Here is a 16,743-nt window from a genome sequence, read left to right as displayed (position 1 = left end):
AAATGACAGGACCTTCAGTGACAATATCATTTAGCCTGCATTTAAAGTTTAGCCTGCATGATGTGTGAAGAAAGCTCTTAAAGCTCTCAAAGGGTTGTCATTTCTAATCTCCAGATAAAGCAGCTCTGCCATTTATAAATAGCTAAAACCCACTCAGGTGAGGAACACGGCTAACTTATAGCAAACAGGAGTTTCTACATGACCTTCACTGACACCTCACACTGTAAACATCTAATTAGTAGCAAGTTACTATAATTGAGTCCTTAAAGGTTCACAATTTTTCAAGTCTGTCTTCTCGAGGACTAGGTATGTAGGACTCGGGGATATCTACTGGTGTGGTTGCAGATTGCAACCAACCAAAATCCCCTCTGCTCACTCATTACTTTCCAAGGCTGCGGTAACGTGAGCCGCTGAGTGCAAAGCCATGGTATCAGGTAACGGCGTGGTATCAGGGCCTTTGCCTTGACTACTTTAGGGGCAATGAACTTCAGACAGCGGCTGGCGTTGACACGGTTTTGCACTCTGCGGCTCACGTTACACAAGCATGTCGGTGATCCACGTAGGCCTCCAGGTTAAAAACGCTACGGACTCCTACAAAACACAAGGATTCTTAGTTTCAGGGGATTATAAAATATTGACAATATTATATAGTTTAATAATACAGTTTCGAATATCCATTCCATTTCGGGCAATAGATCTCCGTAAATCCTACAAAGTGGTCCTTAAAGATAATAGCCAGGTGACCATATGAACATCCCTATAGTCCTGTGCCTTGTAACTCAGTGCGAGGCATTCCTTAAAGGCACAGTCTGCCTAACTGTAAACTAGGCTCTTCTACACATAGTTTAGGATTAGGTGACTTGGTTGCGTTCAAATTAATTTGAAGAGATTACACGTTAGGTTTCATCTGTTTGAACGAGAAACTGGCTGCTGGAAATACTCACGAGAGTACCAACACTTTGATTAACTTAATGAATCTAATTAATTAATGCTTAAATAGTCCCCAAAAAAGCATTTTCTGTATTTTCTGTTGTTGTGCATACTTGGATTGGCAGATTTCAGTGTTCAACGGGAAACAATGGACTTGGGGTTGAGAGCAGCAGTCAGGCAGGGTAGGGAAGTCAGAGTATTAGTGTGCAGAGACAAACTAACACATCATGGCTAATTTGGTGACTGCTGTATAAAGAATAAGGTCTTCTTTTAATTCTCGTGTTCTTAAACTTTCATAGTGCTGCACCGGTTCTATTCTCTTTCAGTATTTTCCAAAACCTTGTTCCGGTTCTTTCTTGATTCAAAATGCATTCACAAAGTTAATTTGATCAATCAAGGCCACCATTTTGTCTCCATGCAGAACACTACACTGGTATTTTCATTTGTACTAAAATGCTTCAGTTCAGCCGCCTGGACACATCATTCGCTGGACCGTCCCCTCCAGTTGAGATTAGCTAAATTAGCTGTGAAGAGCAGTGACTCATGGGACCGTGCGTGTTTGGTGCAGATAATTGCAGAGCTGGTGTGCCACAGCCTGGCACCCAGCTTGGGATTGCAGGTGGGTTGGCGTGGGGAAGTGCCTATCAAACTGCACATCTGGCCCCTGCGGGGCTCCAGAGCTTTCATTACACCCTCTTCAAAATGGACCCAAACAGCTGTGCTGAAAGCCTGTTCCTGGTTACTTTGTTTGAAGCATGTTTTTTGAGTTGTTTTTTAAAGAGTTGTTTCTTGTTTAAGGACAGTGGATCTTTGGTGAGTTTTGCCCAGGAACAATGTGGTTAGTGTGAGTAGATTAAGGGTTAGAGATAAGCCAGAATCTCTTAAGGTTTAATTTTGATGATAGTAACTGAGGACAGGACTGCCACCAGCAGTTTATTTTTTCTTCTAACAGTTTCAGAGAAGCGTGGAATGTGGAATGGCGAGTGTTTTTTGACCTTTTGGAGGAGTTTTCTATAGGAGCTAATTAGGTAGCACTCTGCAGCTGCTCTTCAGGCTGACAGTTCAGGGGAATGTTCCTCTGTATGGTCGGCAGTCTCTCAGAAAGCAGGCTATAATTCATCATTAGGATATCAGAGTCTAGGTGCAGATGAGAACTGATAGAGCCGGCAGCCAGGCAAGTCGGGGCACTCAAGGAGGAAAATCTTATCCCAGGGACAATTCCCAGGTCATGCCCGTGGTAATTGAAATCATTTTGCCCCCAGAGTTGTTTAATCACTGACAATCACACGTGCGAGGGGAGACAAAATGGAGAAACGCACAAGTCTGATTATACTGCCACCCTTAGCTGTCTCCCCTCCCCCCCTCTGCCACAGTTCACATCAGCCCCTCAGATTTCTGCAGCCTTACCTTTCTGTTTCTTTTCCCGATCATGTCTAGATTTTCTTGAGATGAAGCATTGATGGGAAAACCATGTCAACTATTACTTGCCTCTCTTGTCAATTTTTTTTATGGACAAAACACTAGCTTCTCACTGTGAGTAAATGTCAAGTGGGACACCAGAGTGGCTCCAGCCAGGGTGGGGTCATCAAATGGACAAAGCACATACCCATTAAACAGCCTATGTTGAGATGCAACGAATCATTTGTCTGTTATTAACCCTGAGCCTGTGATTATGCAGATTGCCATAGATTTTCCCTGGTTTCCTGGAAGTGAGATCCAGGGGTTGTTCTCCGCGTGGCAGGCGGACGAGGGAACGGCCGTGCATTACTGAACTTGCCACATTCATCATGTTGACTGATGGCACAGGGAGTCGGTCCCCGGGTCCCGGTGGTTAATGTAGTGGGTAATTAACTGTCATTTGCCTAGTAATAGGCCGATGATCAATGGTTTGAGAGGAAACAAATTCTAATCCGGCAGCTGATGAATGCATGCCGAGGCTGGAGCAATTGAAGTGGTGGGAGGGATGGAGAGGTTGGGGGAGGGGGAGTATGTGTGGTGTGGGGGGGGGGGGCAAAGGCGCCTCCGGAATTTCAAACAACCACTGGAGAGGCTCGTGCTATCAGTGCCCCCCCCCCTTCTCCCTGCTCTAAAAAATGGATTAACCACCCCCAAAAATTTCCCTTGGTGGCGCAAGAATACCCAGTCAGGTGAATGATGGAGGAGCTCATTGATCATCTCGACAAAAGTTTATTCAGTAAGCAGCCTTCTACAACTACTGTAGTTTTAAAGGGTTGGTTCACCCAAATCACACAAAACATTTTGTCTTTCTTTAGTCTAGTTTGGGTTTTGTTTGTTCCGGTCTGTCTCTTAAGATCTGTCGATGGGAGGTGAGTCAAATGTATGTTACATGCAGCAACATGTATCTCCAGAAACAGTAAGTGTGTGTCTATCCACCTATTTTATGCACATTTTTAACTTGTGTGAAAATGTCGAAAATTAAAAAAAATTCTCGATATATTGTACAAAAAGTTTTTTTACGCTTTGCTCAGTTGAAAAACTTGGTGAATCGATAAATGTGACGAAGTGGACACAGATACATTGGGTCCGATTGAAACAGCGTCCTGATCGCTCCACGTGGATCTAATGTAACGTTTCTGACATTAATATATGAAACAAACAGAAATGTCGTAATTCACTGAGTTCTCCAAACCATTTTCCTACATTGGGTTCTCTATATTGTTTTTCAGCGTTTGAGGTCAATTGGCGCTCTTTTAATTTGGTCATCTGGTTGTGTCCCCTCCTCTGCGATGGTATAATGACTTTCTGACTTGAGAATTGGAACCACCTGCTGCTTAATTGCAAAGCGGTAGCAGATGGAAACAGGTGTTCGTTTTGCATATTCTTTTGCAGATTTCCTCAAAATTCTATTAAACGTTGCGATACATTTGGATAGAAACTTGACTATTGTCGCTCCCTGCGGATTAATCCACAACACAGTCATTGGGACTATTTCTTCGGTACTCAACAGTTCCCACCAAGACATCAGACATGCTTGCTTTCGTACAGTATCTGTGCCTCCATGTATGTATTCCAGCATTATGCATTTTACTTCCTACACCCCAGTAATTGGGCGGTCACTGTATTTGGGATTTAGCTTGACAAAGCTCAGAAAAAGCTTTGGCATGACACCACTCCCGCATTCTCCACAATGGGCGGGGGGGCCTGCACACTCAGATTGGGTTTTGGGGTCCACTGGGCTAAAGCCTTGTGGAATAATTTAATTGGTGTCTGTTTTTCTCTCATCAAATAGGTACCACTGAGCCGTACCAGGCTGTAATGCACAGTGAATGCCTTTTGACTGAAACAAGGTATTGGGCATCGACTGCCTCGATTCTCTTTCAAATTCGGATTTGAGCAAAGCATGAATTTTAATTTCATGTTGTATCTTCAACCTCTTCAAATATACATGCTGTCTTGTCAGCCATGGATATGAAGTGTATGTCAAGCCTGCTACATATGTTATTCTGTTTCCTTTCTATTTTTTTAAGCAGACCCACAGTTAGAAGCCCTCTAGATATGGCAGACAGCTCTGCTGTTGTAAGCCTGACAGAGATGCATTAGAAATGTATATATTTATTACCAACTATAATATTATAATCCAGCGCTGAAGGCACTGAGTCCCAGGCACAAGGCCTCTAAACCGTCATCCTCTGATTGTGTTGGAGCCTGGGCCTTTGAATTCATTGCAACCAAACCACGCTTAATTTGCCTCCTCCCTTGAGAGCCATTAGCGTCTGTGGCATCAAACTGGCGGAGCAGCAAAAGACGAGTGGCAGGTACGCGCCATCCATCTTCCCTCCCCAAAGGGTGAGCCGGGGCTTCCAGTGCGCTGCCAGTTTGAGGAGTGTTTGCCACACAAGAGCCCAGCGAGCCGGCTGGCTACATGCTGGCGCTGCCACAGATACAGTTTGGGCAAATCTCTGAGGAGCCTTATCAGCCGCTCCACTTCTTTAGCTCAGCTTGTCGAAGACACTAAAAAAGATTGAAGATTTGAGTGTATGTGATGAATGTATGTATTGTTCCCATAAGGCGGTGTTTAATCATTTACAGTAGTGGTGAAAGTAGCACAGGAAGGTACGGGATGAATTATGCAGCAAAAAAAGTGGATGAGAAGCAGCCAGAAGTTTGGATGTTCGGCTAAGAACCCTGAGGGTCTTTGGATCTTTTACATTTTTTTTATTTGTATTTGATTTGATGTTATTGAATGGGTCTTATATATGGATTCCATTTCCTTAGTAAGTACAATCAATGCGTGTATAGGCTGAAAAATCTCAGGAATAGAATTTCATTTTTTCAGAGTCCAACAACCTCAGCTTGAATGTTGGTGTCCACTAGCATTACCTCATACACACCTCATACACACCTGTAAGAAATTCATTTGAACTGATGTGCTTACTTCATTAAATTTCACTTAATCAGACATAGATTGTCCTGATCAAAAACTAAACTATAGTTGAGTTTTTCGCACATTGTGTTTCTTGCTAATCCATCCATCCATCCATCAATCCATCCATGTAAATGAGTGTGAATGATTAGTTAGAGTCCTGATTGGCAGGTGGCACCTTGCATGGTAGCCCTCATCAGTGTATGAATGGGTGAATGATGACATGACATTAAAGCACTTTGAGTGGTCAGACTAGAAAAGCGCTACACAGTACGCAGTACAGTCCATTTACCATTTATCTATCGATCGGTCTGTCTGTCTGTCTCCGTCCGTCCATCCTATCATTCTCAGAAACACACAAACACTGGTTGTTCACAGATAAGAAGATCTTCACCCAGAATTTCTCAGAGCAAAGTAATGTGACAGTCTTTTCAGCTATGCAGGCCACCTTAAATTTGAAAAAAAAGAGTGAGGACAGACGGCGAACAGTGAAACAGGACTGTTTTGATTCAAGCTGGCAGGCAAAAAGCTTAAAACATCACTTTTTTACACGAATACCTTCCATCATTTATAATAGAGAGCCTTGAGTGCATGCTATCTGAAAATGACTCCGATTACTGGAAGACAAGGACACTCGCCCCTGCATGGTGAGAGGCGGCTGCATTGTGACTCTTTGAGTTGTAAGATGCCGTACAAAGTGCTGCTGTTTTGCTCAAACACGCTCATTATCTCGCACAAATCTATCATTTCTTCCTCTTTTTTTAAAGTTTTTTTTTTAGATCAATTACTCGACTTTGTAAGGACAAAAACAGATGAAATATCTATTTCATGTGAAGGCCTTCCGGCAATGCACATTTGTGCGGAAAAGAGAAAGGACAAGAGATCCCACAAATGTATCTAAATTTAGATTGCTCAAAGGAAAAGGCATAATTCTTTTAATTAAGTCAGCACTAATCCATCCAATTGGCCCTCTTTGTTTTCTCCCACCTACCATGTTACAAGAGATATCCGTCATTGTCTCAAGGTGTGTTGACAGTGGCTCTTAATTCTGTAGATATTCATGAGGGCACAATCTATCTGCTTCCTTTGCCTCGGGGAAACATACTTTCTGAAGGTTAATAAACAACCCTGAATATCCCGAGCCCTGAGATCATTTATCAGATTGCGATCTCTTACAGACTCTGAGAGTGGCATGCCGTTTTATCATTTTAACAACGACGGCTAAAAGTGCCTGAAGAAGTCTGCCTAATAGGTTATTTTGTTATATGATTTCGTTATCAGATTTTTTTTTCCTTGCTAGTCTGGTCTAGGTCGCTGTGAAGTAACAGCCCTGAATCCGTAATGAATACTCACATTAATGTCCCCGGAGCAGGAGGAGAAATAATAGGGTCCTCCCTGGGCAGTAGAGCTAGCCATGGCCCATCTATTTCTACAGCACAAGCTGTTGCCCTGCTATGCTTTACTGCGCTACTGTTGCCCGGCTCTGTACAACCTATTTTGGAGACCCTATCTGTCTCAGCAGCTCATGTTAGTGTGTTTACCACAATCTCTTTGACAGCTGTCACTCTGGTTCTCAGAGGCACCGAGAAGCAGCACAAGCAGTCGGCCTCTTGTACTTCTGTTCTAATGTGTGGGACACAGTGGTGGGTGGAGTCAAGTGCACAAATTCTGGACTTGTTTCGTCCATTGGGACAATGGAGTTCAACCGTTGTGTTCCCAAAACATTTAGGAAAACTGAAATCTCGTGTCTTGATCATTACCTACGCCAAAGAGTTTGTATTTTTGGTTTGGTTTGGTTGTCTGTTTGTCTGCAGGATTACGGAAAAACTACTAGCCCCATTTTCATGAAAGTTGGTGGAAGGGCTTAGCATGGACCATAGGAGAATCCATTACATTTTTCCGATACACATTACTTTTCACTTTCTTTATCATTGCGAGATAGGGCATATGGCCTTGGTGGAGGTCTGCTCTCTCCCAGTGCCCTTCTACTTTTTATTGTTTTTATATAAAACTAATGGACTGACAAATCCCCTGATGACTTTTCATCAGAGCATGTATGACAGCAGTGAGCTTTTATATTAAATGTTATATCATGCCATCAACAGTCAGTGGGAAACCTGTACGCTCTGGAAAAGATCCATAAGACCCACACCTAAATAACAAGTAAAACTAGAAGGCCAGACCTCTGCCAAGGCTGTTCTATAAGTTAAACAATGTGTGTATCCACCCCATGATTTGGAACTGCTTCGTAATGTAATGGGTTTTTCCTTGGCTCGTGCTGCAGTCTTCAACCAAGTTTCATGAAAGTATGGCCAGTAGTTTTTCCATGATCCTGCTGACAAACAGGCAAACAAACTGGACTGGAAACCCCTTGGCGAATATTAAAATAAAAATGAATGAAGTCACCTCCCAGACTTCCTGTTGTGTACTGAGATTTTGGGGGAATGACTAACATCGTGTGTCTTCTTTGTGTTTTTGTGTTATCTCAGGTTGTTTGGCGTTACAGGGAACTGCGCGGCCTGCAGCAAGCTAATTCCAGCCTTCGAGATGGTCATGAGGGCCAAAGAGAACGTCTACCACCTGGACTGCTTCGCGTGCCAGCTCTGCAATCAGAGGTGAGTGATTGGACCGTACTCCTGCTCCTCTCTTGTACCTGCGTCGAGGCAGATGGCCGGTCAGGGAAGCGAGACTGCAGCATGGTGAATCTCAAGTGCTGCTGAAAGTTGAAACAAAGATCCCACATTGTAGATTCATCACTCTAACCAGTGACCAAGAAGACACAACCGGGGCCTCGGGGACACCTGCTGGACCTGGCGCAGTGATTTCAATCCTACACTACTGCTGTACGCTGTCCGCCTAGAGCGACAAGTGCAGTTACATGTCCATACATATGCTCCCCGTCAGTCTTCATGACCAAGCCTCCTTCTGCATTCTGTAGACAGGATGTGGTCAGAGATTTTAGGACATACAGCAGCAGAGGAGAGGGAGCTGGTTGGAAGCATTGAACTCAGTGATATAAAAAGCCTTGTTTAATAAAAGCTAGTGTCACCCTTACTGAACCTCTCTGGTACCCGTACAATGGGTTTATTATGTACATTGTTTCAATTTATTACAATCCAATACAACAGCCCTAAAATATGTCCCCTCCCCGTAAAGCCTACAACATTCAGTATCTGAGTTCATAGTTATTGGTTGTGGATTGATTTGTAATAGTGCTTTTGTCCACCCTCCTTTACATACATGGATGGAGTATTAGAAACATTGAAACAGAAGTTTCACAGTGAGGCAAAAACATTGTCAGTGACAGTGTAGTGTTTGATGGACCATTTGAAAAAACACGATTGCCAATTTGGACATTGGTCTCTGTAGCGGTATGCAGTGTCTCCTTCAAATGAACCAGTATGTATGACACTTTATGACAACCATGTCTTAAGGCAACAGTGTTCATACTATTCTGAACGGCTGTAGTCTTTTTATGAATAATAGTTTAAATGGACACGATGGAGCACACTTTCAGATAGTCTCTCATTGAAATGGAAGTAGCCGTTAACCAAGGGTTCGTCAAATACCGACGCCTGGTCAGTAGACCTCGGCGTCTGATACCGATGCACCGCGGCACTCTTTAATGTCTGCTTTCCACTAACTCCTTTGTAGACCGATTTGAGTCTGAATTAGAACAACTGACACAGTGAAAAGAGCAGGAGAGAGGTTGGATGGGTCAAACAAACACAGGACTTTCACTCAAGAGAAGGCTGTTCTTGTCCCGAGTAAAACCAAGTCAGCGTATACCGTAGTTGTTTTACATAACTTCCATACTTAAGTTACGCTAGTTATAGAACAAACATTCTAATTTTACAAAACCAACATCCATATTTCAACCCAAACCATGATCTTTTTCTGAATCTGAGTAGTTTCGTTGCTAGGTAAATCTAAGTAAACCTCTGTGGGAAGTCTGTATTTGAAAAGATGTATGCATGTAACAAGTGGAAACTAACAGGCTGTCCCTGACACGCCCAAAACCTCCTAGAGTAGTACCTAGATCATGATAGTTTGCAGTGTAGGGCCACTGACCAAGTCGTTGGTATCTGACGAGTTGGAGGATGAGAAAGCAAATGTGTTGCTAGTAGTTGTACACATGAACAGTGGAATAACACACCGCAAATCCCTTAAATGCTGTCGGAAGGAGGTTTTCAGACGCCATTACAAGATCTCACAAACTCTTTGTTCAAAACCGTACTAAAGCCCTGCATGCCCGGGGCCCCAAAAAGTCTTCTCAACGAATGTTAAATTCCTTTGGACAATGTTCCTGCAAGGTTCTCAGAACCATGCTGCCACGTTTCTTTGAATGAGCGCTGTCTGAAAATCTTCTTGAAGCTAATGAACATACCAAAAAGTTATCAAAGGTTTTTTGAAGGTTACACCATCAACATCACAAACAGAGAACCTCAGGAAGGTTACGTGTTGGCCGGCGTCCTGTTTCTCTCACCTCTGTTCCCAAACTTGCCTTTGTTGCAGATGGATAAATGGTAAATGGACTGACCACTCAAAGAACTTTAACACTGCATGTCATCATTCACACAACATTCATTCATACACTGATGACAGGGGCTACCCTAACCCATGCAATGTGCACCTGCCCTTCACAACTAACTAACATTCACACACTGCAGGAACAGCCTGCAGGAGCAATTTGGGGTTAAGTGTCTTGCCCAAGGACACGTCGATATGGACTAGCAGAGTCGGGGATCGAACCACCGATCCTCTGATTGAAGGACGACCCTGCTCTACCACTGAGCCACAGTCACCCACAAGCACCCAAATGCAACCACACACACACACACGACCCAGACACATTGAGCATGCTAAAGGCAAAGGACCTTGTTACGCACAATTAGCACTCGGTTATTGTCTTGCCACTTCAGCCGGTTGCACCAGACAGCCTCTCCTAATGGAAGAAGTCAGCTAATCTTCATCAGCCAGACCCAGGCAGGCCAACTCTGCTCCCCCACATTAAAACCCATTAAAGCGCCAGCAAATCTTTCTTTTTACATTAGGCCAGTTGATGAACTGTTGAATAAAATCGACGTCAGTGTGTTTCACATGGTCCGCTGTGGCCTCGCAAGCACCGTTCAGATGCCCATCACAATTTCACCGGGGCCCGGCCAAGATTTATGGCGTGGCACCAGCTTTAATTGAAGCTGTTCCTCAGCTCTGACTTTTTGTTTTCCAGTTTGTTTCTCTACAATGGGGGAGAAACACCTGTGCAGGAATATGTATTTAAAAGCGAGTTCACATCCTAGAGACAAGAGACAATGGGAGTGTAAACTTACAAAATAAAGCTCTGATGCATGACAAGAGCCTACTAGCAGGCTGTTGTTCTCAGAGGGACTCTTTTGGAGTTTTATGCCACTGCAAGATTTAGTCTCGAAGATTTTGAATTCAGAACAGGTTTAAGGTGACAGTTCACCCCAAGATCCAAATGACATATCTTTCCTCTTACCTGTAGTGCTATTTATCAATCTAGATAGTTTTGGTGTTGGAGTGTTTGAGATATCTGCCGTTTAGATTCCTGCCTTCTCTCCATTATAATGGAAGTAGATGGCCCTCTGCTTGTGGTGCTCCAAGCACCAAAAAATCAATTTGAGAAAAAACAACAGAAACCATGACAATGTTACTCAAGATAATCCACAGACCTTGTTGTGAGCAGCTTCATGTAGGAACTATTTTCTTTCTATCTAACTACACCTACCAGCTCAACTTATCCTCATACAACGGGTGGTATGATATCTTACAAAAGTTAAGCCCATTATTTTTCGTAGGTATAGCTACGAGCGCTGGATGAGAACAGCCTGGCCAGCTGCTTCACCGCGCAGAAAGAAATGTTCACTAAAAACTTGTCCGATGAATATTTATATTTTTGGGTGCTTTGAGCACCATAAGCCCAGTGCTATCTACTTCCATTATATTGGCAGACACCTCTACACCCGATATCTCAAACCTTCTCATCTCAGACCAAAACAATCTAAAATGATGAATAGCACTACAAGTGTAAAAATATGTCTTGTTGATTTGGGGGGGACTGTGTCTTTAATGCTATCAGTGATGAACGCAACATCACTAAATAAGTCTTGTCTGAGCGAGTTTCTCAACATTTATATCCAGATTAATAGAATGACCTTTTACAAATGTTCCCAGCCTGAGATCTATCAGGAGATCTCACTTAAGATTTCCTGAATAGTTTCTCAGCGTCTCGTTGCCTGGAAATGGGCTTCTGGTCTTTGTCTGGCATACCGATCTGCCGCCTTGTTCATCTACACCCGCTCTGTCCCCTCTCGTTTCCCAGCCTCAAACAAACATGAAAGCCCCCCTCCCCTCATCGACCCCCCCCCTTCCCCTGACGGGCCCTTCAATAAAGCAATCTAATCCATCTCACAAATGGCCCAGAGATTTCTCTGCGGAACATCATCAGAAAATGTGAAATCTGATAAACAGAGCAAGCGATCCCGAGGTCAGCAGGGGTCCCGCGGTGTAATTACCCGTCGCTCTTGCGGGTCAGTCTGTGTTGCTGTTTGAAGGTTGGATCGCTACAATTAAGTGTGAACATACAGCCACCCCCCCACCGCACCCAAACATACTCACTCATGCATCTATCCGTGCCGTCAGTTGCTTTATGGGTACATCCACGCTACTCTATCCCACAGTGATTATTCTAATTTCATCACAGGCTCTCTGCAGGACTCTAATGGTCATTACTAAGCTATTCAGGGCCTTGTTTAAGTTTTAGGCCAGTTTGTGCCAGACAGAAAGACCGGCCCGGTGGCTTAGAGTGGACAAGTCACGGCAATCATGACCCACAACCGCTTTCTTCTTCTTTGTCATCATCGCCATCAAATTGGCAGCAATCTCTTGCTTGCCACGAAAGAAGCATTGAGAGCTGAACCTGCTTCAGGAATAAGATAAATGGAAAAGCCTCACCAGTTATCTTACTTGTTTATCTGCCAGAGAGCAAAAGTCCACCCCCAACCCCCACTCCTCTCTTCGGTCCGTGCACGACTTTGAAATGGTATCAAGCTGAGGGGAGTGAATAGCTCCTGTCCCTGGTCTATCAGTGGAAATATAGGATCCTACATTGGCTCTGATTGCTCATGTCTGCACCAAATGTGGCCTTACTCTGTTAAACTGGACATAAATCTACCGTCGTGACCTTCCCACCAGCCAGACCTGTTATTTTTCCTACCTGAGCTGGAGGAAGGGAGTGGTCTCGGAGCCAAAGGGACAGGGGGGCTAGTTCTGAAAGGAGAAGGGGCTGTTGGCGAGGGTGGGGGTGTTGGGAATAAGGACAGAGATATGAGACTCCATCCAGCAAGCAGTTAGCCACAGATCAGCCCTGGGGGACAGCTAATCGATGGGGCTGTCGTCCAGCCTCATCATCTAGCGAGTGCTGGCCCAATTTCCCCCTGATGAGCTGGAGGCCACAGTCTAGGGAGGCTGAAGGAAGGTTAGAGTAGAGGGGAGCGGAGGAGAGCAGGATGGGTGACAGTGCAGGGGAAGGTCACTGCTGATAAGGGAGGATGCTCCATACTGGAGCCCTGGAAGGAGAGACTGACACCAATTGGGTTCAGCACAGCTAAACTCAGCGACTGGTGCCTTGTATGTCACAAGTTAGGCTTGTTAGACAGGGGCCTAATAGCCAATAAGGGACACAGTTGTCACTTTGTGTATGATTGGTGTTGAGAACTGGGAGCCTGTGCAGCCAGCCTACTAGAGAACACAATTTCACTGCGTAATCCTGCACAATTTCAAGTAAAAATGACAATTGTTTTACAAATAAATGTCAGTTTATCTCCGCTCATGGAGATGATAGAACAGTGTGTCAACCAATAACCACTACAGATATTTTGAGCTTTCTGAAGACCCCAAATGTGTTGCCATCGAAGGTCAGATCCCTTAAGGTTTCGTCATAATGGGTTCACTCGTAATACACATTTTAGGGGCTGTCTGTTCCAAAGGCTGCAAACGGGGAATGCATTTGGAAGAACCTTTAGGATAGATGAACATGTGAGGCCGCATTTGAAATACTGACATGAAAGTGACACAGGAAAATCTATTTATGCATTCTTGTAAGGCTGGTGGAGTTCGTCGATATAATTGTCCTCATCGATAACAAAATGACGTGGATTTACATAACGTGCGATGGTGCCCGGTGAAAGCATCCATTCTCCAGAGAACAAGCTGCCGCTAAAAAAACCTCGCCCACGATCCTCGAAAGTGTGGAAGTATTTTAGACCCACAATGTGGTGCTCAGAGACCTGCAACCTGAAAATGGCTTATCTGCTATGCGAAAGTGAAAATCCTCCCAGACCGCTTCGTCAAGACAGCAGCAGGTCAGCACCGGGTCCTGTTTACTTCGTATATGTAGGGATTACACATTTCTGTTAGTAGTCACTTAAACGTGATTCTCTCAATGTTCTTTTCGCCTCCATGTTAAAAGAAATGACTGCAGCGTTGTTATTCATCCATTTTATATTTTCTGTTTATTTTACAGCCATTCATAAGTGACAAAATGTTTTTAGCGTATAAATTGTTTGCAAAAATACATTAGCCAGTGATTATCCTAACTGCATATTACTCCTTTTAAGTCAAGTACTGAAAAGAAGTCACAACAATCTGTTCCACTATTCTTCTATTCAGACATCTGACAACTAGGGTCTGTTATCTTGTTACATTTGTTTGAATTAAATATTTAAATATTAATCAGGAACGTTTTTGATATTTACTTCCTCGTTGTAGGGACTACTTGTTAGAGCCACTAACGAGGCAGTAAGTTGACACACATCATAGGGAGTATTTGTAGCATCCACTCCTGTCTCATGACAGTGTCGCATGTCTTTCGTGGTCTTTATACTCAGGCAGGGCAGGGTCATATTGAATTTCCTCACACTGAGAGAATGAGGAAAAAAAGCAAAGCGTTTTCAAATATAACAGCAGTAGACATTTAGCCCAGTAACTACAGTTACAGACATTTATAGACAGACAGAAACACGTCAGTCACCTCCTGAAATGATCCTCTCTACATTACACTCCCTCATCTTCAGTGTGTCCTTGTGCTGCCGTCTGATTGCCCAGCAGCAATCTGCCAAAGAAGATTTACAACATGCTGTTACAATTAAGAATCAGTGTCACAGGGCCAAGTGTTTCTGAACCTGTATGCATCCTAACAGTAATTAGATTTGCTGCAGTTGAGACTATTTTCTCTCTTTGACAATCTCCCTGTTTCTTCATTTGAGTGGAAAGTGAATACTCTAGTTAACACGGGCCTCCGAGGCAAATCGCTGGCATCGCAATACATCTTTTAAGTGTGTGCCTGTGGAAGCCATTCTTTCTCTTCCTCCTACAACAAGAGGTCTCTAAAGACTCATTAGTCACAGTCACCTCCAAGTAGAGGAAGGAGGGAAGTGAAGGCAGAACAGGGAGAGGGGAAGAGAAGCTGACTGACTGTAAAGATAGAAACCATGATATGATTGCCCAACTGTGTAGATACCAACAGATGTGGTGTTAAGGGGGAACTTAATGAAGGTTGAGCTATAGCTCCTATGAGCTGCTCACACAGTTACACATGTTATAAGCATATATGGGTGCCAAAATAAGGGAAGAACCTGAACCTGAGTAAATGCTAGATAATGAAAGCAGATGCTTCCACACAGGGTTCAGGGGCTCACTGAATGAGTTTGAAACTGCATTAAACCATATGCACAGACCTACATCGGTAGGGCTGAGACATGTTACAGTTGTTGATAACAATGCAGACGTTTAAGCCCCTTTCCCACTGGAGAAAAACCCCACTAACACCCACTAAGATCTAGATGGTGTCATCAGTGGGAAAGGTGACAATCAGAATCAATTCCAATACAAATGACTCACAGGTATTTATCAGCTTCAGCTCTGATCTGCAGTGATGGAAAAATGACACCATGGTGGACACGCTAGTTCCCGCCCCTTTATGAATATATAATTAAAAAATCAACAGAGATTTGGACAATTGTTAGAATTTATTAATGTACAAAACATACAATTAATATGCTCTTTTCAAAGCCACAAGACTCCATTGGCCGTGCTTTTGACGCGCTGATCATCGAAACACTTCAAACTCAACAGAAACAAATGAAAACTCATCAAAACACACTTGGTTAGTCTTTCCACTGTTTCAACAATCACCAACTCTGGTTTGGCAGAAATGAACCCATAATTCACAGAGTTAGATGTGAATACAAACAGACATTATACGTTCTCTTCAAAGCCAACAGACTACATAGACAGATAACAAAACCACCATTGTTAACCCTTCCACTGTTTCATAAGCAGATGGAGTTCATATTGTGTTTTTTGCCCACTTCCATGATATTCTCTCATACACAATAGTTACGGACATTTAAATTCATAAAAACAAAATAGAATATAACAGATATAAAACAAATCCATTTTCTACTGAAAGTCCAGTCGTACCATACCAATATGTCAGCATAGAGATCTGTATAAGAGATGCAATTGTTTTTAAGAAAGTGGAAATACTAGGGCAACACAAGGTCCTTTATTAGACAGGGCTGTGTTGGGCCCAGTGTAATATCCTCATCATAATTGGTGCACAGATGTCACATATGCTGTTGACATTTCACCGAGCAGAAACAATTTGGCCGTGTGAAATAAGTGGAGGGCTGGGATAAGAGCTGCGAGAAAGGGGGAGAAGGAAGAGGATGACAGAGAGGGAGAGAGTGACACTGCGAGTGGAGAGAGAGGGCGTAATAAAAACAATAAAGGGAGATCAAGTTAAAGTGGGAGTGGGCTGGGCCTCAGAAAAGACAGACTCTTAATAGATTCTGAGGAGGGAATGTGTCATTTTAACAGGACGTTTTTATTAGAGTCGATGACAGCGTGAAGCGCACCTCTGCCTCGGCTTAATCACTATGTCAAACAGACCACATGAATGGATATTACTGTTTAGTTAGGTAATGAAGGAGTGCTAGCATCCCGGCATTAACCACAATACTGTGCATGTGTAAGAGAAGAATTGTATTTCAGAATAAACTTTCCTCTCTGCTGAAAAAGATATCTCATCTTAAATAAGGAATGCCCCTCGAAAGCAGCTTCTAAACAGGGACTGCTTCTACATTAGTCAAACTAAAGCACCCATCCATCCTCGTCCCCTGCAGGTAACGTTAGCGATAACTACAGAGTCAGCTAATAAGAATGAGCCAATAATGAACGCTAACCACTTAGCTAATTGTTAAGGTGAGAATGTATTTGAAAGATTTTGGAACTTCTTGTATTGCTGCTCAAGATAGACTATTTGTTTACATACAAGAATAATAAAGCAATGACGAATCAAATCGATAAGTAGTATCGATAAGGAATCGAATCGATAGGTAGTATCG

The 16,743-nt window shown here is 43.3% G+C and overlaps 1 protein-coding gene across 4 annotated transcripts in view; it reads left to right on the top strand.

Moving 5' to 3' along the window:
* Positions 1-16,743, top strand: part of lmo3 (LIM domain only 3) — a 49,159-nt gene that overhangs the window by 28,582 nt on the left and 3,834 nt on the right. For all 4 annotated transcript variants that reach the window (XM_031869825.1, XM_031869826.1, XM_031869823.1 and 1 more), the window contains exon 3: positions 7,804-7,929. In XM_031869825.1, the coding sequence (XP_031725685.1) occupies positions 7,804-7,929 (126 nt within the window). The remainder of the gene's footprint in view (positions 1-7,803; positions 7,930-16,743) is intronic.

Source organism: Anarrhichthys ocellatus, unplaced genomic scaffold, assembly GCF_004355925.1.
Source record: "Anarrhichthys ocellatus isolate YVR2014 unplaced genomic scaffold, GSC_Weel_1.0 scaffold49, whole genome shotgun sequence".
Taxonomy (NCBI): domain Eukaryota; kingdom Metazoa; phylum Chordata; class Actinopteri; order Perciformes; family Anarhichadidae; genus Anarrhichthys; species Anarrhichthys ocellatus.
The sequence above is the reverse complement of the archived record's forward strand: the minus strand, read 5'-3'. Positions and strand labels throughout refer to the sequence as shown.